Source organism: Metarhizium acridum, assembly GCF_019434415.1.
Source record: "Metarhizium acridum strain ARSEF 324 chromosome Unknown scaffold_564, whole genome shotgun sequence".
NCBI classification, from domain to species: Eukaryota; Fungi; Ascomycota; class Sordariomycetes; order Hypocreales; family Clavicipitaceae; genus Metarhizium; species Metarhizium acridum.
The window spans coordinates 355016-379882 of NW_027094040.1; the positions used below are offsets into that span (position 1 = coordinate 355016).

At 34.7% G+C, this 24867-nt stretch overlaps 4 protein-coding genes across 4 annotated transcripts; all 4 read left to right on the forward strand.

Annotated features, from left to right (window-relative positions):
- Nucleotides 1-12728: 12728 nt before the first annotated feature.
- Nucleotides 12729-13246, forward strand: J3458_019391 (uncharacterized protein; the record flags this gene model as incomplete). The annotated part of the gene is made up of 2 exons (XM_066121501.1): nucleotides 12729-12849; nucleotides 12993-13246. 2 exons carry the CDS (start codon nucleotides 12729-12731, stop codon nucleotides 13244-13246), a joined length of 375 nt encoding a protein of 124 aa, XP_065973527.1.
- Nucleotides 13247-14477: 1231 nt separating this feature from the next.
- J3458_019392 (uncharacterized protein) lies at nucleotides 14478-14913 on the forward strand (the record flags this gene model as incomplete). The annotated part of the gene is made up of 2 exons (XM_066121502.1): nucleotides 14478-14782; nucleotides 14835-14913. 2 exons carry the CDS (start codon nucleotides 14478-14480, stop codon nucleotides 14911-14913), a joined length of 384 nt encoding a protein of 127 aa, XP_065973528.1.
- Nucleotides 14914-14998: 85 nt separating this feature from the next.
- On the forward strand, nucleotides 14999-16592 carry J3458_019393 (uncharacterized protein; the record flags this gene model as incomplete). Its single annotated transcript, XM_066121503.1, has 1 exon — nucleotides 14999-16592. One exon carries the CDS (start codon nucleotides 14999-15001, stop codon nucleotides 16064-16066), a length of 1068 nt encoding a protein of 355 aa, XP_065973529.1. The 3' UTR covers nucleotides 16067-16592.
- A 4916-nt stretch (nucleotides 16593-21508) lies between these two features.
- J3458_019394 (uncharacterized protein) lies at nucleotides 21509-24410 on the forward strand. The gene is made up of 8 exons (XM_066121504.1): nucleotides 21509-22641; nucleotides 22713-22819; nucleotides 22871-23030; nucleotides 23085-23197; nucleotides 23265-23448; nucleotides 23509-23667; nucleotides 23740-23929; nucleotides 24008-24410. The coding sequence occupies exons 1-8, from the start codon at nucleotides 22069-22071 to the stop codon at nucleotides 24118-24120; spliced, it is 1599 nt and encodes a 532-aa protein (XP_065973530.1). The 5' UTR covers nucleotides 21509-22068; the 3' UTR covers nucleotides 24121-24410.
- Nucleotides 24411-24867: the final 457 nt, after the last annotated feature.

Consider the following 24867-nt stretch of genomic DNA (forward strand, 5'->3'; position numbering starts at 1 on the left):
TATTAAATACTTAAAAAATAAAATAAGAAAGTTATTCTAATATTAATTTAAAGTTAAAGATTTAAAAAATTCTTAGTAATATTATAAAATAAAAATATTAAGAATAATAAATAAATTATAGGTATATTTTTATTAATTAATTTTAATAATTAATTATTAGCTTAACTTTTTAATAATATAAATCTAATAACTCTTAGCTTATATTATCTTATAAGGTTATAGCTTATAAGTAATATAAAATATTATACGTAATATAAATAACTCTTTTCCCTTTTTAAGTTACCTATTATTAAAGATTTAACTTAATTATATAAGTAATAATTATTATATTATATAATTCTAGTATATTATAAATTATATATATTATTATTATAAGAAACTTTATTATAAGATTAATTAAGTATATAATTCTTTTAATAGTATACTAAAATAAACTTAATTATAATATTAGTCTTTTAATACGCCTTTTTAAGAAGATTTATTATAAATTTTATTAAAAAGAGAAATATTAGTATTTATTTATTAAATAAATATATAAGGTAAACTTATATATAATATTTCACTTATCTTTTAAGTGCTATTAATAGGTTTTATAATTTAATATTAACTTAAATTTTATTATATAATAATATATTTTAATCTTTTACTTTATAATTAAACTAATCTTAAATAATTAAAAGAATAAGAAATATAATATATAATACTTACTTATATATTACTTAAGTTAATTAATACTTATATAAGTAAAATTATTATTTTATATTTAATAAATAAGAACTTAAAAGTAAAAAGAGATAAAAAATAAAAACGTATAATCTTATAATCAGAGCATTAACAAGAAAACTACATTTTCAATTTTCAAAAAAGCTTAAATAATTAATAATAAATCTAATAAAATACTTGAATTATAATAATAAATACATAAATTAGCTAATATTATAACCAATTAGCTCACATAAGAAAGTGGGTCCCTCTAGCTTATTATAAGCTTAAAAACTAGATTATGTAATTTTCTAAAAACACACTACACTACACTACACTACAAAAACTACATTTTGTAGTTTTTGAAGTTCTAGGCTTATAAGAGCTTATAAGGACCCACTTTTTTATGTTAGCTTATAGTATGAAATTCATACTATTTATCCGTAGAACTTATAATCTTATAAGTATTTTATTAGATTTAATATTATTTATTATATTCGAAACTACAAAAACTACAAAACTACAAAACTACACTACTTCTAATGCTCTGCTTATAATAAGAAAATTTTATATAAAACTATCTATTAATTACCTTATTATAAGTTATACGCTTATTTTTACTTAATAGAAATTTTATATATTATTTTTACTTATTATCTCTTTATTAAAGCTTTAAGGTTAAATCTTTTTTATTATTTCTTTTTATTATAAATTTTAATTCTAATAATAATATTTAAAAGTATTTATTCTTCTCTTTTTTATTACTAATAATTCGCCTATTAAATATTAATTTAAAGAGAATTATAAATATTAACTATCTTTTATATAATATAAGAGACTTTATTTAATAGTTAAACTCTATAACTTAATAGTTAATAATTAAATTCTATTAATAATAAATAATTACTTATTTAATAAGTTTATTATTAAGCTTAATTATAAAAAGAATATTTTAATTCTCTTATTAGTTTTATATATAAAAGTTCTTTATATAAGGCGTATAATAATTAAATAATATACTAAAAGTTATATATAATTATTATTATATTATACTTACTTACCTATTTACTTCTTAAACTAATAATAGTATATTTATTATATTAAAATATCTTATTAAAGCTAGGTTTTATAAAATTAATTACTTATTAGACCCTTTTAAAGATATAAAGTAAGAATTTAAGATAAGTAGTATATTATTTATATATATTAATTTTATTAATTAATTTATAGGTTAAAATATTAAAATAATACTAATAAATATAAAAGAAGTTATTAGTTTTTATTACTTAAACGTACTTAACTATAAATATTATTATAAACTTTACTTTTAATAATATTCTTAAATTTCTTTACTTAAGTATTATAATCCCTAGTACTTTATTAATAGTAAAATACATTTATAATTATATTATATTAATATAATAATCCCTTTTATAATATATTATAAAAGAATTATAAATATTATTAATAATTAATAATTAAACTAAAAATATTTAAACTTAAATAATACTTAATATATTATATTACTTTATTAATATAAAGTGAAATCTTTAAATAATTACTCTTAATTTAATTAATATATTTAAGAATACATTTAAAGAAAGGTAAAACTAAAAGATTATCTATTACCTTTAATAGAATAATTTATAATTATATTACTTATTAAAGAAAGTTAAATCTATTATTAATAATAATAGCTTTTACCTTAAGTTAAAGTGCCTTTATAAAGCTATTTTATAGTATATTTCTTTTAAATAATAATAACCTAAAATTTACTTTATTTATTATATTACGTATATTTTAAATCTTATTATTAAAGAGATTATTTATACTATTAAGATAATAGTAATTAAAAAGAGTATAAATTATTAAAATAATACTTATAAGCTTAAAATAAGGGAAATTATTAAGCTTAATAATAACCTTAAAAGTTATCTTTAAGATATTATTAAAAGTATAAGTAAAATATATATAAATTTAATATTAATTATTATTCTTAAGGTATAATATATTTATTTACACTCTTATATATTTTATTATTATAAATTTAATATTTTTATTAATTATTTTTATTAATACTTTTATAAATTTAAAATCTTATCTTATATTTTTCTTAAAGTAATAAGATATAAGTAACCTTTATAAATATATAAGGTAACTTACACTTAAGGTATACTTTATTATAATTAATACGTAATATTATTACTTAATAAAATTTAATTACTTTAATATTATTATAAGCTTATAAGCTTTATTAATTAATTAATATTTCTTTTAATACTAATATAACTTTTTAAGAGAGTAAATTTAATAATAAGAACTAAAAATAAGTTAATTATCTTATTAATATTAACGTAATTTTCTTATAACTTATAAATTTTATAAGTTATAATAATAGCTTAACACTTTTAAACTCTTAAAATATAATATAATTTATATATTAATATTTTAATATTACTTAAAAGGTTATATAAAGTTAAGTTAATATATAAAATTTTAGCTTATTTAAAGTCTTACGTATAATCTTATAATAGGTAATTAATAATATAAAGAAAAAGGCTAATAAGTATAATACTCTTTTATATAAAGATAAAGATATATATACTATTATAGCTTTACTTATCTTAGTTAATATTAAGTATATAAATTAACGTTATTAAGTGTATTTAATCTTATTATTTCTTAGATAATTAAGTAATATAAGTAAGTTATTTATTAAGGTCTTTAACTTTAACTCTTAAAAGATATAATTATTTTATAAATTATTTTTAGTAATTATTTTTATTAATAATATTATATTTTGTAAATAAAAGTAATAAACTTTAAGTATTCTTATATTATTTATTAGGCTTTTTTTTATAAATATTAAAATATATTAAAAGATATTTATAGCTTTTAATAATAAATCTTAAAGTAACTTTTATATTAAAATATTTTAAGAATAACTTAAAATTACCTTATTATTTAATTAAGTATTATATTATTAAAGCGCTTTTAAAGTATTTATTATAATATTAACTATTATAATTAATATTATTTATTAATTAAGGTATTAATAAACCGTTTTTTAATATTAATTTATAATTATAAGAGTAATTAATAGCTATTACTATTAAAAGGTTACTTTTTAAATACTAATATTATAATAATAATATAATAATAACGCTTATATAAGCTATAAAAGGCGCTTAAATACTTAAATATATTAAATAAGCCTAATAATATAAGCTATCTTTTATTAAATAAGTATAATATTAATATAAGTACTTATTTTATATTTATTACTTAAATTAAGCTAATTATAATATAAATAAGAAATTACTTACTTAACGCGTAAATTAACTTAAAGAGAATAAGTTATATATATAATAAATAAAAAGCTTTAATATTTTAAGTTAAATATTATATAACTTCTCTTCTTTATTAATTATATATAATAAAATATTATTACCTCTTAAAGATACCTTAAAGCCCTTTAACTTAATAATTAAAGCTAAGCGTTAAAAAATTAATTAAAGTATAAACCTTAAAGTATAAGATAAAAATAATACTTCTTTTAATACACTTAATATATTAACTATTATTATATACTTAAAAGATTAAATTAAAGCTTAATTATTAAGTTTAAGTTTAGCTTTAATAAGTTTTACGTTAAAAAAACCTTACTTAATTAATTTAATATTAGCTTAAAATACTTATATATAAAAGAGATAATATATTAAGTATTTAATATTTATTATATTATATATATAAGTTAAGAGAAATATTTAATCAATTAAAAGAGAGTTATTATAATAAAGAGAAATATAATAAAATAATTATTATAATTAATTATTATATAACTTAATAAATATACTCTTAAAGTAATTATATTTACCTTAAAAATAATAAGTAATTTAAGTATTCTTAAATTAAATAATAATACGCTTAACGTAAATAATACCAAGATTAATATTCTAAAATAAAAAGATAAGGTAAAACTTAATAAATATACTTAAATATACTCTTAAATTAATTATATTTATCTTAAAAGATTAAAGTAATAAGTAAGTTAAATATTCTTATATTAAATAATAATATACTTAACATAAATAATATAAAAATTAATATATTTAAATAAAGAAATAAGATATAACTTAATAAACTCTTATAAAACGTTAATTAATAATAATAAAGGTTTTAAGTTATACTTATATAAGTATTATATAAAGTAAAGTATAATACTTTAATACTTAATTAATAATAATAATTATTATAATTTAATATAAAAAAAGTAAGTTATATAGGTTTTATTTATATACTTAAAAATACTTAATATTTCTAATAAATAATTATAAGTACTTTATTTTCCCTTATAAATTTATTTAAGTCTTTTTTTCTTACCTATACTTACCTAAAGCCTACGGGTAAGCAACCCACACGGGTACCCGTGGACCTTTTACACCCTACAACTTACCAAAGACAAAAGCGCCTGGACATTAACAAGGCAAGGGGAGAGTGATAGCTTAACGTGCTTAATGGCCCGCTTCGCGTTCATGAGGAAACCTGCCGTGATGTCGGAGTCGATAGACAAGTTCCTGCGTTTATGCTTAGTTTGCAAGGGTTTTCCCCATTGAGAGCGCAGCGAATTCGCAGTCAGGGCCATGAGAATGAGGTTATTGCAGCAGATAATGCTTGCCGCGTCCCGTTCGGGAAATGTAGATTATTCCAGGGTAGCAACCATTTCATTAATCTATTCCTTCGTCCAAAATGGGAAGTGAGGATTAACTGTAGTAAAATACGGCTCAATCATGGCATTCAATATGGCTAACGGACGTGCCGTGGGCAACGACTCGTCCGCGGGAAGTTCTTCTCGCTGGCTCATCGGAAGACCAACATCGCGCAGGGCTGACTGAGTGCATTCCTTCAATAACGGCGCCTCAGAATCAAGAACATCAGCAAGCATGTCCGTGAAGTTGAGCATTAACGACTCCAATGACGTGGGACCGAATAACTTTTCACCCAACCCTTGACTAGGTATCGTAAGGAAAGTCCCCTGGGGCCTGGTGAATCTAGGATTGACTCCCACGTCTCGTGATTGCAAGCCAGAAGGCCTTGTGTGGCTGAATTGTCTCATATCGCTGCCAAATAAAGTAGGTAATGCCACACTTCCAGGCCCTTTCCGTGTTTTCTGATTGTCCAACATAAACGACTTGAAACAAGTATTAGGAAATGCGATTTAACAGGGTGTCCCTCATGGAGTCTTGGGATTACCTCTAACGTCTGAATGCGACCACTAAGTCCTAAGATTATTTGTCTACTATAGATTGTGAGCTAGGACATGGAGGAGAGAACGAGCAAGCACCACTTACAGTAGGGCCGTTTGGTTGCACCTTTATCCCTGGCTAGACCACTCATAAACCTAGCTAAGACGGGAGCAATTCGCGTAAGAAGGCTTTTCTCTCCCGCACCGTATCTTCTTAGCTCGGTAAAGGTCAGACTATTCACGAAACACGTAATCAGGGTTTTATCATTTCGTTTGTCTTTAAGACTTAAGAGAAAATGCCTACCAGCATAATTATTCTTTCTTGTCTCTATCGTTTTGCCGGAAAAAAGACCGAGGGTATGAGTAGATAGGTCGCAAGTTGCTGTTTTACGTTTCTTTCGGCTCCGGAGCTAGACGTTTACTAGTTCTGCGAATTGCGTACGCTTCCGTTGTACCCATCGCTCAGCCATCTGAACTGAGATTTAGGTGTTTTCATGACCGTCTAGATATATCACTTGAAGTCTGGTGGCGAAGTCTATCACGCACGATGTCTAATGCCGTGTCACATGCCGCAACGGTATGCCAAGACAGCAGCGGAACATGCAGAATTTGACATGGTCCCCATCCTTTTTCAATAATAGTACCTACATCACAAGTAGTACGGAATATGATTGGATGGATTACCCATTTCCTACGTATTAATAGTGCTACGTAGACCTTCGGCATTGTGCGTGACGCCCGCACCCATCCTTCGGACAGCTCTGCCGTCCAATCTACTCGGGTCAGAACCCTGCTCTACCATCGCTGGAAGCAGCGAATCACCTAAAGCGTGATGTCAATTGATATCAATTGATCTCTTCGGGGAAGTAAAAGGCCCAAGACAGGTCCCGCAGTTCGACCGTTAGGGCGGAGTGGTATTCTATTCGTTTGAGTTCGGACCCTAGCTCGTTTAGATTATTAGTGCCAAGTCGTGTTGTATTGGCTAGCGTTTTCTTGGCTTGTAGAAGACATGGTAAGCACTTGAATATTGACGCCTTGCTACTATGCGGGCTTTAATAATACCCCCTGCTTTGCCTTGGATCAGGTGTTCTAGTATTCGTACCGATATTCATCTCTTCGGAACCTCCAGCCGTTACTTTCAGACACCTTTAAAGTCCAAGAGGAAGGTCGGAAAAGGTTAGTCATTCAGCTGGTCAATCGGTGGTGGCTTTTGATGTCACAGTTACCTTGCAGCCAGCGAATGACTTCTACGGCAAAAACTACAGCGCTGTGTATATATGTAGCGGGCGGCCCTTTCAACTGTTATCCTGTATGTTCCAGCGAGGCCTGTCTGGTGCTTTAATATTCCTCGTCTGACCGCACTAGGCATGTAGCAGCCGCTCCACACTACCATCGCTTCAGCCAGCCCTATGTGCTGACGTTGCTGAGATAAGACGCACCAGATACTCTGCTGGGATCTTGTCGAGTTAGTACATTGATAGTCGGTCTTGAAGTGACCTTGGTCGTGGCGTGATCATACCGGATGTTCTGTGAGACAGATCTGCTAGACACTGTCTATGAATGGCTAATGGCATATATTCATGTGTAAAGAGTTTCCTGTGCGGTCTTGGGCGAGTCTTGCGGACGTGAAATACAGGCGCCTAAGAATAAACAATAGAAAGGATGTCTCTACCCCAAGCTCTCGCCCTTGGTGCCCTCTTTCTTCCTATGTTCTTGTGCTTGACTCTTTTGACTCTTCTCCCATGTCTTCGATAAAAGAAATCATTTTGAATACGGGCGGCGATTAATTATTGCCATAAGAATATGGCTCCGTTTCCGCTTGCTAGGGATAATAACTGCGACCGACTAGTACAAATACAAGACGAAAGTGCTTGAGACACTTTGCTTAGGGCGCTCATATAAATGTTCCGGTCGCCGATAGGGAGAGCGTGATGGGACGGATTCACCTTGCCGTGTGAGTGAGTCATGTCTGCCGTGGCACGACATATAACTGATGTTACTTCTACGCACCTACCGAGACACCATGTCTTACAAGTGGTCAAGTTCTAAAACAGCATGAAGAGTCATAAGAGCAGATAAGGGACGCCTAAACGAAGACAACAACCGATTGTGGAAGAACCTAGACTCGCGTAAGACGGCCTGTAACATTTTCTTTATGGTGGCTGATGCCTTAAAAGGGAAAAAAGACAGTGAAAATAAAGGGAGCAAAGATGGGATATCACGTATCTTGTTTAGATAAGACCTTTGACTCCCAAACAAGACAATTCACGGAGAAACTCACGAGGGAGCGGCTACCTAGACGTTCTCATCGGTTTCCACAACCTGTTACTGCCTGGATTCCATTCACAAAGGCAATTAAGCCCGCAAAGACCGCTTATTCTAATCAGGCTGGATAACCCACTCGTGTAAACTTGCTGTGGCTTTCGCCTGCTCAAATTCGCAGACTTGTTAGTTCTGACTTGATATGCGTGTGTGTGTGCGCGCGTGCGGTTTACAGTCAAAAGCCTGCCGCAATAGCAACATCACGAGCGTCAACATCAGCTTCTAGCAGCCGTGGTGGCTACATATCAACATGAATCTACGGCTTCAGCTTGCTGTGGGCAGGCAAACGCCATGGCCGGGCTTGTTCGCGTGTTGGACCAACCTCCCTTGATCGAAGTCGATAGAAGAAGATTCTGCCGGCAGAGCATCTGCTTTTACACTAAGATCAAGTCAGTCAATCCTTGGAGACCTTCTTAACGAAGCTGCTAGTCAAATTGAATACGAGCCGCTGGCACAGCGGCGTTGCTAACTTTGAAATACACATATCTCAAAAACGCATTTTTAACTGTAACTCACATACACACATACAGACAATTCAAAGTAGGCGCTAATCAGGCAGTGAGATTAGAGCAAAAAAGCTATAGTAAATTGACATTGGTGAGTTATCTAGCCTGATTAAGACTAGCAAGAATTGCGTGTTGAGGTGCCTCATCCGCAAGGCGTATTATTGCGGCAAGGACCTAAATTGAATATAAGGGATGAAGACTTGAAATCAAGATTGAGGGATATCTCACCGATATTAGCATCACCCATATCGGTGACTGTATCAATATCCTTCATTCATAACCTCTTTTCAACGTGTGTCATTCAGTTTTAATCCTATGATCATACCCAGCCACCCACTCTGCCGAAGCCTCGAGTCGGCGTTGTGGAAGCTGATGAATGTGCTGATGCTCTTGCTCTCATCACAGAGCTTTTCATGTGCGAGTAATTGAGCGGCATGAAGGAGGGACAATATCAAGGGCCTTGCAGAGTACTTACTGCTGTGAGGTACCGTTCTGACAATGCGTTAATAAAGGGTACCTCCATTCCGAGTTTTACGGTCACCTAACCACGCCACGTATCATGTACTTCCAACAATGGGGAAGACTGTACAATGTGCGATATCCCAAGCCGAAGGAGCGTCATATACCATACGTAGTAAGTAGCGACGGATGTATTGGCTCAGGTCACTTACTAAATAGGGCCGCCATGTTTGTGGTAGTCAAGAAACAATATCAGCGTTCACCACAGGCGGGAAAAGGCACAGTTACACAGCCTACACTTCATTTCAGAAAAGATTCTCGGCTAACTGAATGGATTGAAAAGCTCACAACGTCCGCTCACTTAAGCACCCGAAGTACTTCGAGCGCCATGAAGGCAGTTTAAAAGAAGTGTCTCGTTGGTGTACATCGGAAGAGGTCGCCTCGACTCTGTTGATTGAACATGAAGACTAGACATTGCTGCGTATCAAATCATTAGAGATATCGGAGCTTTAGAAGGCTTTCCGGCCACCTAATGAACCTATTATGACTAATTACCTGAGCCCTTTTGGAGGATAGAAAGCAGGACAACAGGAATGGATGGTGAATAAAGCAAAGCTCGCTTCATGATAAGTCTCGTAACGTGATAATAATGGCTTGACATAGAAATGAGGCTATTGACGTATATTTCTCGGCCAAACTTGACTCCGTGTCTCTAGTCTGTCCCGCATTGTGCTGCGTTAGTCAAGACTCACGCGCTATCAATAGATGCGGGCTTGCACGTTGGAGGCTTATGCGATAACCCAATCCCATGTCTTGTTGTGTAGGAGATATGCCTATATACATCGAGGAAACAGCAGATTTTTTTAATCAATTAAGACTGCTTTCCATTTTGCTACTGCCTAGCTTTCTTTTACCCTGCGTTGCCGGCTTACATATTTGCGATCTTCCGTTAAAGCGATGCTAGTGCCCTTCTTACTGGAAATAGCGGCAGAAACGACAAGATTAGTAGGGATCGGTAGATTACATGTGACGTAAGGATAATAAATAAATGCTAGAGTTCTAGCTTTAAGATACAGCACGTTCTCTTCTTAAAGATTATCGATTTATAAGTCGAGGTATATTTCAATTATAAATTGCGCCATGCTAAAAGTCAAAATCCCAATCCAGGTTATCGTCCGAGCTATACCAATGCTCGCTTACAGCAGGCGAAGATATTGTCACCCCAATTTCATGCTGTTGCTGTTCCCAGTTCGTACACATGAAGCTTCTTTGGCCACAGTCGGTCGCGATACGCACCCCGCGGCTTCGAATGTCAAAGCCCACTGCCGGGTAGAGCTTCCCTTTTGTTCAAAACGCCGCAACTATGCGCGAAGCGTTAGAGATGGCAACCAGTGATTTAAAATTCAAAACAGCAGAAGCAAGCCTGCAAACTCATGGCGGGCTAGAACGAACCTAAAACCGTCCCCCCAAGGTGTAACACGCGATTCCAGTATCCATATTTACACCACAGCCAACCGTTTGCCCGTTATGAAAAGGCCGGGATTTTTCGACCGCTCGCTCGTGCATAAAGCTCCCGTCCTCGCCAAGATAGCCCCACGACGCCTTATCACATCCAAGAAACCGATCAAGCCGGGCATCGGCCTCGCAGAAGCCAACAGGACAAGCCCATGGAAATAAAATCAGGTGTTAGTATGATCTGGAGCCTTTACCACAATGGTATTCTAAGTCAAGAACCAAATTAAAGTAAGTTATAGAGATTCCGTACTTATGATATGCATCTTCCTCTATCGTAACTTCGAAGTAATACTTGCCGTGCCCTGGCGTGCAATGATTAGCACGTACTACTGCGGAATCCTCGTATGTGCCGAAAGGACAGAAGGGCCTGTCTATCAGATGTCGCGGTTATTAGCTTCTATACACGCAGGTTGAGGGGCGGGAGGATACGCTGAGTCGAAGGACGGCTTGCACATGTTTGGCAAAATACATACCTCCAATCTCTACTGTAAGCCCATTTTCTAGGATTTTAATACAGGGAGACTTGTCCAGGGGGTGCCATGCAGAAAGTGACTTCAAATCTGGCTCTCGCAGCTTTGTTAATGTCCAAGCAAGCAACATGGCCGTATCAAGCACTTCAATTTTTCTCCGATGCTGGTAGGTCCAGCAGGTATGCATCGATGTCAAGCCATCATCATCCGCTCTATCCAGGTCGATTTTGTCGATACGCACGATCTCCTCGAAGTTGTCATTGTCAAAGGGTGCGGCAGCAGCAGCATTCAAGCACAGCTATAGTGATTTAGAAAGTCGTGATTTTTGCTAAGCGTCAGCTTCAAGAGGTCAAAAAATATGGGTTTGTTTTGCTCGCAGCATGCCCAGCTCAGCGGAGTCCGTTCTCGGCAATCCGAGATGGCGGGATCTGCACTGCCGCTCTCCAGCAAGCACCTGACAATCTCGGGCTTGTTGCTTCTCACAGCCATGATAAGGGTCGAGTTTTCTTGGACATTGAGGTTGTTGGCCTGGGCCTTACGAGAGAGCAGCGCCTTTACTAGGTCTGTGTCCCCTTGCATGACGGCCATCATGAGCGGTGTCTAGCCACCCAAGTTTTCTTCATAAAGGGCCAAACTAAAACAAACGACAAGCCCGCACCTAAGACTAACGCGGATGGGGCTAGATCCATCGACCTTGGCTTGAGCAGCAAGGAACGAGATGGGTTCAAGATCAAATATCAGGACCAATTCAAGGACGACCAGGACGAAACCAGCTTAAGTGAGGGTAACGTACTGCTGGTTTTTACGAATATACCCTTCGTTCTTATACGCTAAGATGTCGGATTCCCAATATTTTCCCTTACACCTTGCGCTTAAGAATGACAATCTTCCGTTTCTCAAAGCTGTACTCTCTCATCAAATGTTGGCCACTCAGAAGCATCTTGATCAGATACTAAGGCAGACGTGGAAAGGGCACATATGTCCAACTTGCAATATCGGGGGAATCACAGCTTCTTCCCGAATTTATGTCATGATGCATCAACTTCACACAATTCTGGAATCGAGGGTACAATAATGAGAACCATACACCGCTCCATGTGGCGGTGTCCGAGGTGCATGACTTGGATAAGTCACTAAGAACCGTCTGAAGGAGATCAAGACGACCGTCCAATCCGCAAAATCTCCTGCACAACGACGCGCATCTATTGCCAACTTGGATGGCAAGATTATAACCCTGCAGAGAGCGGAGACGGATACTTACAATGGGATGAATGGAGAAGCCAAAGACAGGGAACGAGATGCTAGGCGAAAGGCGGTAATTTTGTTTCTAGAAGATATTCAAGAGAAGCTCAAGGAAAATGGGGACTATGAAAACTCCAATCAGCCAAGATCCTTCTCGAGCTTAACAAGGATACTTCACCTTCTCTCAGTATCGAACGTATCTCGAAACTACTCCTGGAGTCTATCCATCCCTACGACAATGCCGGTCAGAGCGCCGGTCAGAGCGGCATGTCCCAGGTTAAAGTTGTGGAGGAGCTCATCAAGATCTGCAAGGAGGCCTTGTTTGTGGCGAGTTCTTCCATTACCAAAATTCTGCGGACACCGTATCAACGCGGTATCTTTGAGTTCCGTATGCTTTTTTCCCCATATGTCTCGCAGAATACGACCGTATCGAAGGAGCTGGAAGAATACGCGTTCCGTTCTGTGGTAATCGGAGATCCTATTGCGAGCACGATAAACTTATGTTGTCTCCACAACTTCACTCGAGATGAGATCACGAAGTGTCTCTACCATCCAGGACAAGGTCTGCCAGCACATATTCGTATCTTTCACGAAGCGGGGGATTGAAAAAGTCAGAGCTCCATATCGATTTCGACTTGGCCGGATTACCAAGTCCCACCATCTCCAAGGCGTTTCTTGACCGTCTGCCGAAACATCTTCGATTCAAGAGTATTCTCAAACACGTTGCACTCCCTAGACTGGCCATTGAACCGCCTTCGGCAGCCGTTGGCTCGGCAGATAGGTAATCTTATTGCCCTCCTTTTTCCCTATAGAATTGCTGACCCAAGCCTCATTCTAGCACCCGAGCACGGCATAGGGGACAGAAAGGCCGCGTCGACTTGAATCAGATATTCCAGTGGCAAAGTATTATCAAAGTCATAGTGATCGAGGACGGGACCCGGCCGCACAACGACACGGCGATCGAGGAAGCAGCTCGGGGTTTTAATGTCGAGATGTGGGACTGGAAGAAGCCTGACCTCTGCACGGATGTAATCGGGAACTCCAGCTTAGTAGTGAAGCAGATATCACTGTATTCATCCGGGAACAATGCGGTTTCGATGGGCTGATCCAGTTCGTTCGGACTGGCGGACTCGAGTTCCCCAAGGTTGGTGACCACTCTGCAGTAAGTCCCATACTTATTTCTCAGCTCTAGCTAACATGGCTCCAGCTTGACCATGTGAGTCTATTCATCCGTGAGGTATATCTGTGTGCTATCCTATTCTAAGTTAGCATGACAAGTCTGGAAAACTGATGTGTGGCAAATTTTAGGGCCAAGAGAGCGATGAAAGGCGAAAGAAACATCTCAAAGCCTTCATCGAGAGATTGGACAACAAACCGAATGCCGAGGGAAGCCTGATCCATGTTACTACATGCTCGACGATAGTGAGGTAAGTTATGCTGCGAATTTCAAGAATAGCGAGGGCTGTCCACCATCGTGAGTGGCCGTGTCTATCCTTCCTTTCCCCAGTTGTGAGACTTCGAGCCTGCTAAAGCGGTTTGCCATACAGGACAACTGGTGGATCGAATCCCTGCAAGAATTTGCATTACTTACTCTGCAAATTCAATCCCTAATTTTATTAATGGGCCTCGTGCAAGCCCCGTGCTATTTGGACGAATTGCATATGCCGTGCTTGATTTAATCGCCATTCAGCGTACCTTTCTAGTAGCAACTCTTTCGCGTGGAGACTGATGAAAATGAGTAAGAATAACTCATTTAATATTGGTTATAAGTCTCTATTGCCATGGAGGCTGAAGTTGTGTTACGGTGTACCGTAGGACGGAAAATGAAAGAACTATTTGTCTCAGGGGTTCAAATGTTAGATCTGCTTCCCCAAGGCTCCTGGCCCAAGCCTTGTCTGTCCAAAACGGCAGTTGCCATTGGGACTCGAGACTAAAATCCAGCCTTCCATGTTGTTTCCACTCCTTCAGCCACAGCAGCATCCAGTACTACGTGACGCAGGGAACGAACGAACAGCCATGAAAGACAAAATTTACTATTTTGCCAAATTCAGCCTTGAAGCTCTTCTCTCTCTATCTCAGCAACTTCGGGACCGAAAATGCACTTGCGACGTAGCTAAGATGCCCAATTGCGGCAGCCTTAATTGGGTCATTTTCATAACTTTCGACGATGGCATCGAGTGGGTGTTTCGGTCCCCAATGGCTGGTCACAATCGCTTCTATTCAGATGAGACTGCTTCCAAGATAGTCGAGAGCGAAGCGTCTACGCTGATGTATCTAAAAGCTCGCACCTCAATACCGGTTCCCGAGGTCTACTCGTACAGGTAAGTACTGTGATCCGTGGAGGAACCCAGTCAGAACTGACCGTCGCTCCAGTGCAAGCAGCGATAACAGCATCGGTGTGCCATATATCCTTCAGAGCAAAGCTACCGGCCGTTCTTTAGGGGGCCTATGACTGGTCTCAATCTCCGGAACGAGTAACCGGCAGTCGAAAACCTCGCCCACTTTTGCCCCTCTCTGACAACGGCCGAGAAAAAGTCATGGCGCAGCTTGACTCCATCATGGCAGAACTGTCTGACCATCGATTTGACGAGATTGGCTCGCTGTTCAACCATGGACACGGCGGTTTCGTTATTGGTGAATGCCTTTCACCATCTCTCACCTGGCAAGAGAGGGACTCGCTTGACCTAAATCGAGGTCCGATTCGCCAAGAGCGCGACTATTTGGTCTCTCTCATATTTTCATTCACATCTCATGCCAAGGAGCTTCCGCTGGCGCCACATGTTTTTTATGCACCGGTTCCTGACGAATTACATTACAAGACAATAGACAGCCAGAGGACAGCAGCGCAACGCTGGAATGACTTTGTGGCAATTGGCCAGAAAATCGATCATAGCAAGAATAGACTTTTCTACTGCATTGCGGGGCAGTTTTTGCTTGAAATGATCCCTCACCTCTCCTCAAGACTCGAGAGCTGCTTCACTCTTTCCCATCCGGATCTTCACGTCGGCAACCTCTATGTCGATGACGACCTCAATATCACGTGTATTATTGATTGGAGTTCAACATCATCAGGCCCCATCACTGAGCTGCTTGCAACTCCTGCATTAGGGGGCCCAGCTAGACCGCCTTCGAGATCCCTCACTGCCGCTTTTCGGTTAGCTTTTGGCCGTCGAGCCACCAAGATAGGTCCCCAACTCTCCCGCTCAAAGCTCTGGCAGATATCGGATAGTATGTGGCACTTTTCTCGACTAGTTCGATTGCTTTCAAGGAATGATTACGAGCATTTCAGACAGTTATTCGAGCTAGTGCATAAGCCGAGCGCTGAGGGAGAGGGAATTCTGTGCTTAGTTCACAGACGAGCGAATAGGGACGAGAATAAGAGGCTTGTTGCTGAGTTACAGGAGGAGGACTTCACCATAGAAGAGTTACAGGAGAAGGAGCGACTTTTTATGCCTCCTACCAGACATACAAATTCCGACGCCATTGCTGTGGCGCGAAAGCTGACACTGATGTCGGAGATGAACCCGGGTTTCCTTGCCGACCACGTATTATGGCAATGGGTAGAACTAGCTCTCAAAGAGGCGAAGGAGGATATAGTTCCATAGCTTTGCTAGATAGGTATTTTCTTTAGGCATTTGGCAAGGCAAAACAACTGTGAACAAAGCTAATATAAGGCAAATACCGTGCCAGTATAAACTTCAAATTAAAGGAGATAGCTCTTGATTGCACAAAATGGCAAACCCGTGCTAGTTTGTCTTGGCTTCAGCTCAAGATGGAAATCAAGTAATCCCTTGCTTACTAAGCCACAAAAATGTGCGCCGAGCAGACCTGTTCAGATTGCAATACGCGTGATCATGGTCGATAACGAGCATGTAATCGTGCTAATAAGTTGAAGAAATAGTTGGACACGTCAAGTCCAAACTTGCATTTGTTGCATGAGCATTTTCGCCAGGAACTCGGGAAAATAAGGCGACGAAAGTCTTGGAAACCGTGACCAATAGACATCCTCTACGCGTGTTGGAACCTCAACCAGCAGGAGATGCCTCTAGCACTCCCGAAAGCCAAGGCCAAACATTCTTCATTCTGTCGTGCCTAAAAATACAATAGCATACGTCAACCCCTGCCCAAAAATGTGTATGATATGATGGGCATACTCTCGGAGAAAACGGGAATATTCGCCTGTATTTATGTTGGGTCCTTGATCTCATGATCGATCATCCGATCCCAGGTGGCCTACCGCGCACTGGTTTTGAGCCAAACCAGCCGCAGCTCGAATAAGTGACGGGCAATCCCATGTTCCCGCGGAACCACGTTCAGGATACCTCCCATAACTCATGCGTCGGAAACTAGTCCCCATGGGGCCGTCTTCAGTCAATCCCAGTTCAAAAGCACCAATCAAAGCGAATGGAATGACAGAGTCCATGTGTCTTGGCCCATTGACAAGTTAATGCACCCAGCATGATTCGCTGCTGGCCTGAGTCACCCGCATGCAAGAAATCACGGGTCTACGGTCGCACATTAGCTAAGGTCCGCAGTTGCTGCCATAACCCCACATCTAGTATTTTGATTGATTTTAGCGGTTTAGGCGGTTTAAGCGATTTTTAATATTTTAAGTAAATTACCTGTGTACGAGTAATACTATTACTATAAAGAGACCTAAAATATATATAAGAGAAGGTTTATACTCTTTTAAATAAAGAACTTACCTATTAATAGATTATTAATTACCTTAATAATTTATTTTTTATATAAGAATAATAAATTATTAATATTTATACCTTTTAATATTAGCTTTCTTTTTAAGGTTTTTTACGTATATTAGCTATAATATCTCTCTTTAATCTTTATAAAGAGATATTTAAGCTTTTTATATAAAGTTATATAATATAAAGTATTCTTTATATAATAAATAAGCTTCTTTAATAATAAGGTAATTTAATAATTAACTTATAAACTCTTAAGTTATAACTTTAAAGTTAAGAGTTTTTATAATAATATTATATATAAATTATAAATAAATTAATTAAACGTGTATAATTTTACTTCTTTTTATATAATTACTTTAAAAAGTTAATTCTTTAAAATCTTTAAGTTTAAAATTAACTATTATATATACTTTATAATATTTATTAAATTTATTAATAGTATAATATAAAGTAACGTTTCTATATAAGTTAAGAGTAAAAAGCTACTCTTTAAAATATAATTTAATTTCTTAAAGCTAACCTTTAATAAATATTAGCTATATAAGGCTTTAATTATAATTATTTATATTATTATATATAATAATAAAGTTAAGTTTTAATCTTATAAAATTAGCTTTATAACTTTCATTAATTAATCTTTTTAAAAGAGATTTAATAGCATTAAAAGAGAAATCTTAAATATTATATAAACTTTTATATATTAAAATTAAACTTTCTTTAATACCTTAATAATTATAAGAAGTTAAAGAGATTTAATATTTAAGTGTATATATATATTAATATATACTTATATTATATTATTTAATTTTATTATAATTACTCTATAACAATTATATTAAGTATATTAAAGTAGTATTTTTATATAATATAATACCTTTAAATATAGCTATATTTTATAAGATTTAATTATAATATTAAGACTCTATTATAAGTAATAATATAAGTAATATTAGCTTAAGTAAATTTAGCTAATATATTATATAAAGATATAAATAAAAACTAATATTCTTATACTTAAGAGAATTAAATTAGCTTTTATTATATATATAGCTTTAATATAAGAAATATACGTATTAAAAGTTAATAATAGTAATTATAATTAAGCGCCTTAAATTAATAAATATTATTCTTTAATAAATTAATTAAATACGTATTATTTATTAAAGGTAATCTTATAAATTAAATTATATTATACGTAATTTATATACCTATAATTTAAGATAAATTTATAAACTTTATTTAGCTTTAAGATAAGTATAAAATTTATACGTAAAAGAATAAAAATTATATTATTTTAAGTATTCTTATAAATCTTTATTATATATAAAGTGTTTAAAATTAAGGTATACTATTAAATACTAATAAAGATATTAATAATTAAAAGGTTTTACGTATAATACTTAATTCTTTTTATTATATTAATATTAACTTCTTTTTAATATAAGAAATATAAGAATAATATATAAGAGAGCTATAAAACCTTAATATTAGTAATAATAATTAAGATTATTTACGTTTATTTTTATTAGCTTATTTTACTTTATAATAATAAATTTAAGCTTATTAAGTAAGTAATTAAAAATTAATCTTATAACTTAACTTTATTTCTTATAAAGAAGCTTAATAATTTATACGTATAAAACTAAAAAAAAGGATTTCTTATACGTTAATTTAAATTAATATAAGCTTCTTTAATAAAACTTTAAGCCTATTATTAACTTAACTCTTTAAAAAGATTTAATATCTTAAGATCTTTAAGCTTAATTATAAGACTTTTAAAATAAAGAGATTAAAAAAATTTTTAATCTTTTTATATAGGTTATTATTTTTATACGTATTACGTATAAGAAGTAGGTTTATTATATTTTATATTATTTACTTTCTTTATTAATTTTATATAAGAAGCTTAACTTAAGCTTATAAATTTATTACGTTTAATTAAAATAATTAAAAGAGAGCTTTAAAAGATATTAAGAGATAAGCTTATTATACGTGTAAAAGAGAATTTTATATATAATATATTAATTATAGTATTATTATTAATTATCTTTTTCTTAATTAACTTTTAATTCTTTAAAACTTAAAAATTTATATATATAATAACTTAATTATCTTAAATATTTAAATTATATAAATTATTTTATTTAAAAAGATTAAATAATATATATTCTTTTATATATTTTAAATTATTTAATTAATAAAAGTTAGCTTACTTTATTTAAGTTCTTTTAAGCTATTAAGGGGTTTAATTATAAAAATATATTTTAAAGCTAAGTTATATAAAGTCTTAAATTTAATTATTCTTTAATATTAGGTAATATTTATAAAGTTTCTTATATTATTTAAAAAGTAAAAGCTTAATAAAACCTATTTTATATTAATATATACTTAAAATTCTAGCTTCTTATATAAATTAAGCTTTATATATATCTTTAAAATAAAGAAGCTACTTATTATAATCTTAAATAATAGTAAAGAAATTACTTAAATAAGTAACTTAATTAAATTTTTTATAGGTTCTTATATAAGAATTAATAAGTTACTTATATAGCTTTTTAGGTTTAAGCTTAAAAGAATTTTAAAAAGTTTATTATATAATTACGCTTTAAATTTAATAATAATATAATTTATAAAGCTATTAATTAAGAAACCTACGTTAATACCTAAGATTTTATATATAATAAAAAGCTTTTATTATTAGAATTAATTAAAATTAATATAAGCTAGAATTTATTATAATAATAGTAATAAAGCGAGTTAAGGTATATATTTTAAATCTCTTTATATATATGTAATAGCGCTTTTAGGTATTATTTTTTTTAATTATTTAAACCTATTATACGTATATAAAAAAGAGAGATAAAAAGAGAAGAAAAATTTAATAAAGAAAAAGTATAAAAAAAGATATTAGTATACCTTAATATATTATAGCTTTAATATTATATAATATAATAGAGCTTATATTAATTATATAAGGTATAATATATACGTATCTTTCTTTTATTAATAATTATAAATATCTCTTATTAGCTATAAATAATTAAATACTAGCTAGTATAAGAAAAAAAGAAAAAAGGTTATATACTTAAGGCCTTAAAAGGCCCTATTAATTACTATTAAATTATACGATTTTTTTCTCTTTTTTTTCTTTAAAATAATAATAGTAATAATAATAATACTATACGTATAATACTCTCTTTTTTTTATTATTATATAATTAATATTTATAAAATAAAAAAAACATATTTTTATACGTATTTATTAATATTTATTATATTTATAAAGTTAAGAATAAGTAATATAATTAATAATAATAAAGCTATTATTATTATAACTTTAATATAATAAAAAACCTTATACGTATAAATAACTTAATAAAGCTATTATTATAATAATTAATAATTTTATTAAAGTCTTATACGTATTATTTTTAATATACTTTAATTACTTTTAGCTTATATAAGCGAGAATAATCTTAAATTATATGCTTTTTTATAAGAGTAATATATTATTTTTAAGCTTTTTAAGTAAAACGTATAATTTCTTAAAAATTATATTAAACTTAAGTAAATTAAGAGTAAAAGGCTTTTATATATTAATATCTTTTTAATTTACTTAAAAGGTATTATATATAAAGATTCTTATAATTATTATTATAAGTAAATAGCTTAAGATATAAATAAACTCGCCTTTTTATTTTCTATTTACATATAATTATTAGGCTATTTTAATAATACGTATAATAATTATAAATAGCTTAATTACGCGTTTTCTTACTCTAATAAAGATTAAAGTAAATTACTTATAACAAATATACGTATAAAATTAAGTATTAACTTTTAAGAATAATTAATTAATTTAATTAAAAGACTAAGAACTTAAAATAAGTTAATTAAGTTAAATAAGCATAAAATTAAGTAAAATTTTATAATATTATAAGCTTATACGTATATATTTTATTTATTATTTACTTAATTATATATATACTTCTTATTATATTATATCTCTTATTATTTTATTATATAATTAAAGAGGCTTTAAGTTAAGTAACTTTAAGTAAAAGTATTAAATAATAATTTTATTTAATTTAAAATAATAATTAATATCTTCTTATAGTATTTTAAGTTAATAATTAATTTCTTTATATAAAAGAATTAATAAAGTAAAGATTAACTTTATATATATAGCTTAAATTACTTAAACCGCTTAAACCGCTAAAATCGCTTAAAATGCTAAATGTGGGGTTATGGCAGCAACTGCGAACCTTAGCTAATATGCCACCGTACGGGTCCCCTGGGGATGGAATATGCATCTCCGCGCAAGTCTATTTCCTTATGCATGGAACGGTTTTCGACACGACCTTGAGAAGGGTAATCAAAACGGCCGATTTTTCCCGACAGCCCTCGTAGACAGGCCGTCACTGCTGACTAGCATATTTGCACCCTGTGGAATGTTGGAGTCGCATCATCTACAGAGGGATAGTTGATCGCGTCGCTTTCTCTCCTCTTCGTCTGAATATAGATTCCAGTCAAAGGAATGTTGCCAACGTTTGTGCGCTTTGACAGTCATGTGGGCATTGTCGTCCTGGAGTTCTTGGTCGATAATACATCAAGCAATGAAGCCAGGTCAAACGAACCAAGTTAGGAGTTGGTCGATAGTGGACAATACCAGTCGAAGCGATTTACCGGCTCTTTGCGGAATTGCAAACACAATGATACAGGGCTGCCCGAGAGGCAAGCTATTGAACTACGAAGTTCAGGCTATAGCGACGGGAACTGCCCCGTCTGATCCCGGAATCTTGCAGAGTCGTTGGAGCCCTACTACCCCGGCTCGCTGCAACGATTATTATTAATGAATAGTCTGATATTGGCTTGGAACCTAGTCCAGAGTGTCATACGATCATGAGGCATAACAAACCAATCAACAGGTCAGCACTCTGTTACACAATGTTGCTCGCCATGAGACATTTCAATGCACATAGTCGCCACCATGGCGACTCATTACAGACAGCGCCGCTATCATTGCTGGTCACATTCGCTATAAATACTGTCGTCGCTGTTTTCGCAACATTTGGTTCTTCTACGAATATCCTCCAACACGACCGAGTGCCGAAAGTCGTTCCACGACAAACCTTGGGAATAATCATTCCAGCGCGTGTGCACATTATATCGAATCAGGCTATATACATGTACTGCCTACAAAGGTCTATTCGACGTAAGCCAGCTGTGTCAGCCATCCGGGTCCCAGCGCGCTCTGTACAAGCAAGGAGTTTCGCATACACTTGTGGCCAAATGTCTCGTCCACCCAAATTTCCTTTCCAGAGGGCATCAGGCATGGAGCCTCCCGCCGAGTATGCTCGTCTACGGGCTACTGATCCGGTGTCGAGGGTTGAGCTCTTTGACGGGAGTCTCGCTTGGCTAGTAACCAAGTACAAAGATGTGACCTTAGTTGCCACGGATAATAGGCTGTCCAAGGTAAGACGTACAAACACAAACACATTGACAAAATTTGTTACATGGTATGGACAACTAACATGATGCTCAAGGTTAGGACTCGTCCAGGTTTCCCAGAGCTGAGCGCTGGTGGCAAAGAGGCGGCAAAGGCCAAACCGACTTTTGTCGACATGGATCCCCCCGAGCACATGAAATATAGGCATGTTAAACGTCCAGTGCACAATTTCCACTGTCTAATACCCTCTTATAGGAGCATGGTGAACTACTTCTTCACCCCTGAGTATATCAAGTCGTTGCAGCCATATATCCAGAAGACGGTGGATGACCTCCTCGATGCGCTCAAAGCCAAAGGGTGTGCCTCTGGGCCCGTTGACTTGGTCAAGGAATTCGCACTTCCAGTGCCATCATTTGTAATGCGACCCCCACGATAGCGCCGACTTCCACTTTACTAAACATGGTTTTAGATCATCTACAGTATTCTTGGAGTCCCGTTTGAAGACCTTCAGTTTCTCACGGAACAAAATGCTATCCGAACCAATGGCAGTGCATCCGCGAGAGAGGCATCGGCCGCTAGCAAGTATGAGCCATTGGACACGTGAGCAAAGGGGAGATTGGTTGCGACAAGTAGCTAACTGTGCTGTTAGGGGACTTCTCGAGTATCTCGAAGAGCTGGTCGATCTGCGGACTGCGGCCCCGAAGGACGACCTCATCAGCAAGCTGGTAGTGGAGCAAATGATTCCCGGACACATCTCCAAGGCCGATGTTGTTCAGAATGCGTTCCTGCTTCTCGTTGCAGGGAATGCGACCATGGTGAACATGATAGCGCTCGTACGAACAGGTTTTTAGAAGAAAAGCTCGGCAATCGTTCCTGTGACTAACATTCGGCAGGGCGTCGTGACACTTTTCCAGCACCCGGCTCAACTCGCCGAGCTGAAGGCCGATCCATCACTCGCACCTGCATTTGTGGAAGAGCTGTGTCGCTATCACACTGCCTCTGCCATGGCCATTAAGCGCACAGCTATAACGGACATTGAGATCGGGGGAAAGGTAGTAACCCAAAACGCGGGCATAGAGTAGGGGGAAGCTTTAAATATACTGACACGAGGACCCTGTAAACAGCTCATAAAGGCGGGCGAAGGCGTCATCGCGTCGAACCAATCAGCCAATCGAGACGAAGAGATATTTACACGCCCGGACGAGTTCGATATGCACCGGAAGTGGCCGAGCCAAGATCCGCTCGGTTTTGGCTTCGGCGAGCATCGATGCATCGCAGAGGGTCTGGCCAAGGCGGAGCTGACGACCGTGTTCTGTAAGTTTTCCTTCCCAGAAGTACCAATCGCCAAGAGAATATGGCATGGAGGGGTGCTAACAAGTTTACTACTACCAGCGACTCTGTTCCAGCAGCTGCCAAATCTCAAGCTTGCCGTGCCCATTTCTGACATCAAGTATACACCTCTACACAAGGACGTTGGCATCCAAGAATTACCTGTTACATTTTAATCCGACTCACATGGACTACGCTTGAGCTTGTATGAAAGAGTGCAGAAATTATACAGCGCCAAGGAGTATTGTATTTTAAGGGAATGGCTATTGTCGAATTTATAATTGCAACGAAAGTGTAGCTCTAAAGGGTAGGAGATGGTCAAATATTAATCTCTCAGCTATTACGAAGTGCCGACTTTAAAAGATTTATGTTCAGCGTGACAGGAAGCCTTCAATTAAAATATCTCTAATAAAGCGAGCTAAACCTGCCCAAGTTACAACTTCCTAACTAGGTAACTTGTAATAATATGGGCATAAGGGCAGTTAAGCGCAACTCGAACAACTGTACATCTACAAAGACATTGAGAGATTCTTAAGAAAGCTTTAATTTAAGCTATTTAGGTTCCAAGGTTGAGCTACTCTCTTATAATAGAGTAATGGGTAGAGTAAAACCTGGAGCTGTTGGTGGGGAAGTGCTGTAGCCCTGTTCCGTGCATAATCTCTGCCCGTCTTCTGGAAAAGTCTCATTTTCCGTGTCACCAGTCGTTGTAGACGCTCACGTACTCCGTGCACGTACTCCATACACACTGTTTTTGGTGAAGGCACAGAGGCGTTAGTTTCTTGCCAGCCGCAAAGAGCACTAGTGCATTTGTAAGTCTGGTGGGAACGATCTGGGCACTCGTCAAAAACCAGTTGACAGTTACCCTGCTCACGAATCCCCGGGAATTAGTTACTGGGTCCCGAACGCAACGGCGCAGATGGCTG

Bases quoted from the DNA above. Each gene is read 5' to 3' on its own strand.
- J3458_019394 (XM_066121504.1), top strand. From the start codon at position 22,069: ATGAGGCATAACAAACCAATCAACAGGTCAGCACTCTGTTACACAATG. The intron at 23,198-23,264 runs GTATGAGCCATT...CTGTGCTGTTAG, and splicing joins GAGGCATCGGCCGCTAGCAA to GGGACTTCTCGAGTATCTCG. The intron at 23,930-24,007 runs GTAAGTTTTCCT...TACTACTACCAG, and splicing joins GGAGCTGACGACCGTGTTCT to CGACTCTGTTCCAGCAGCTG.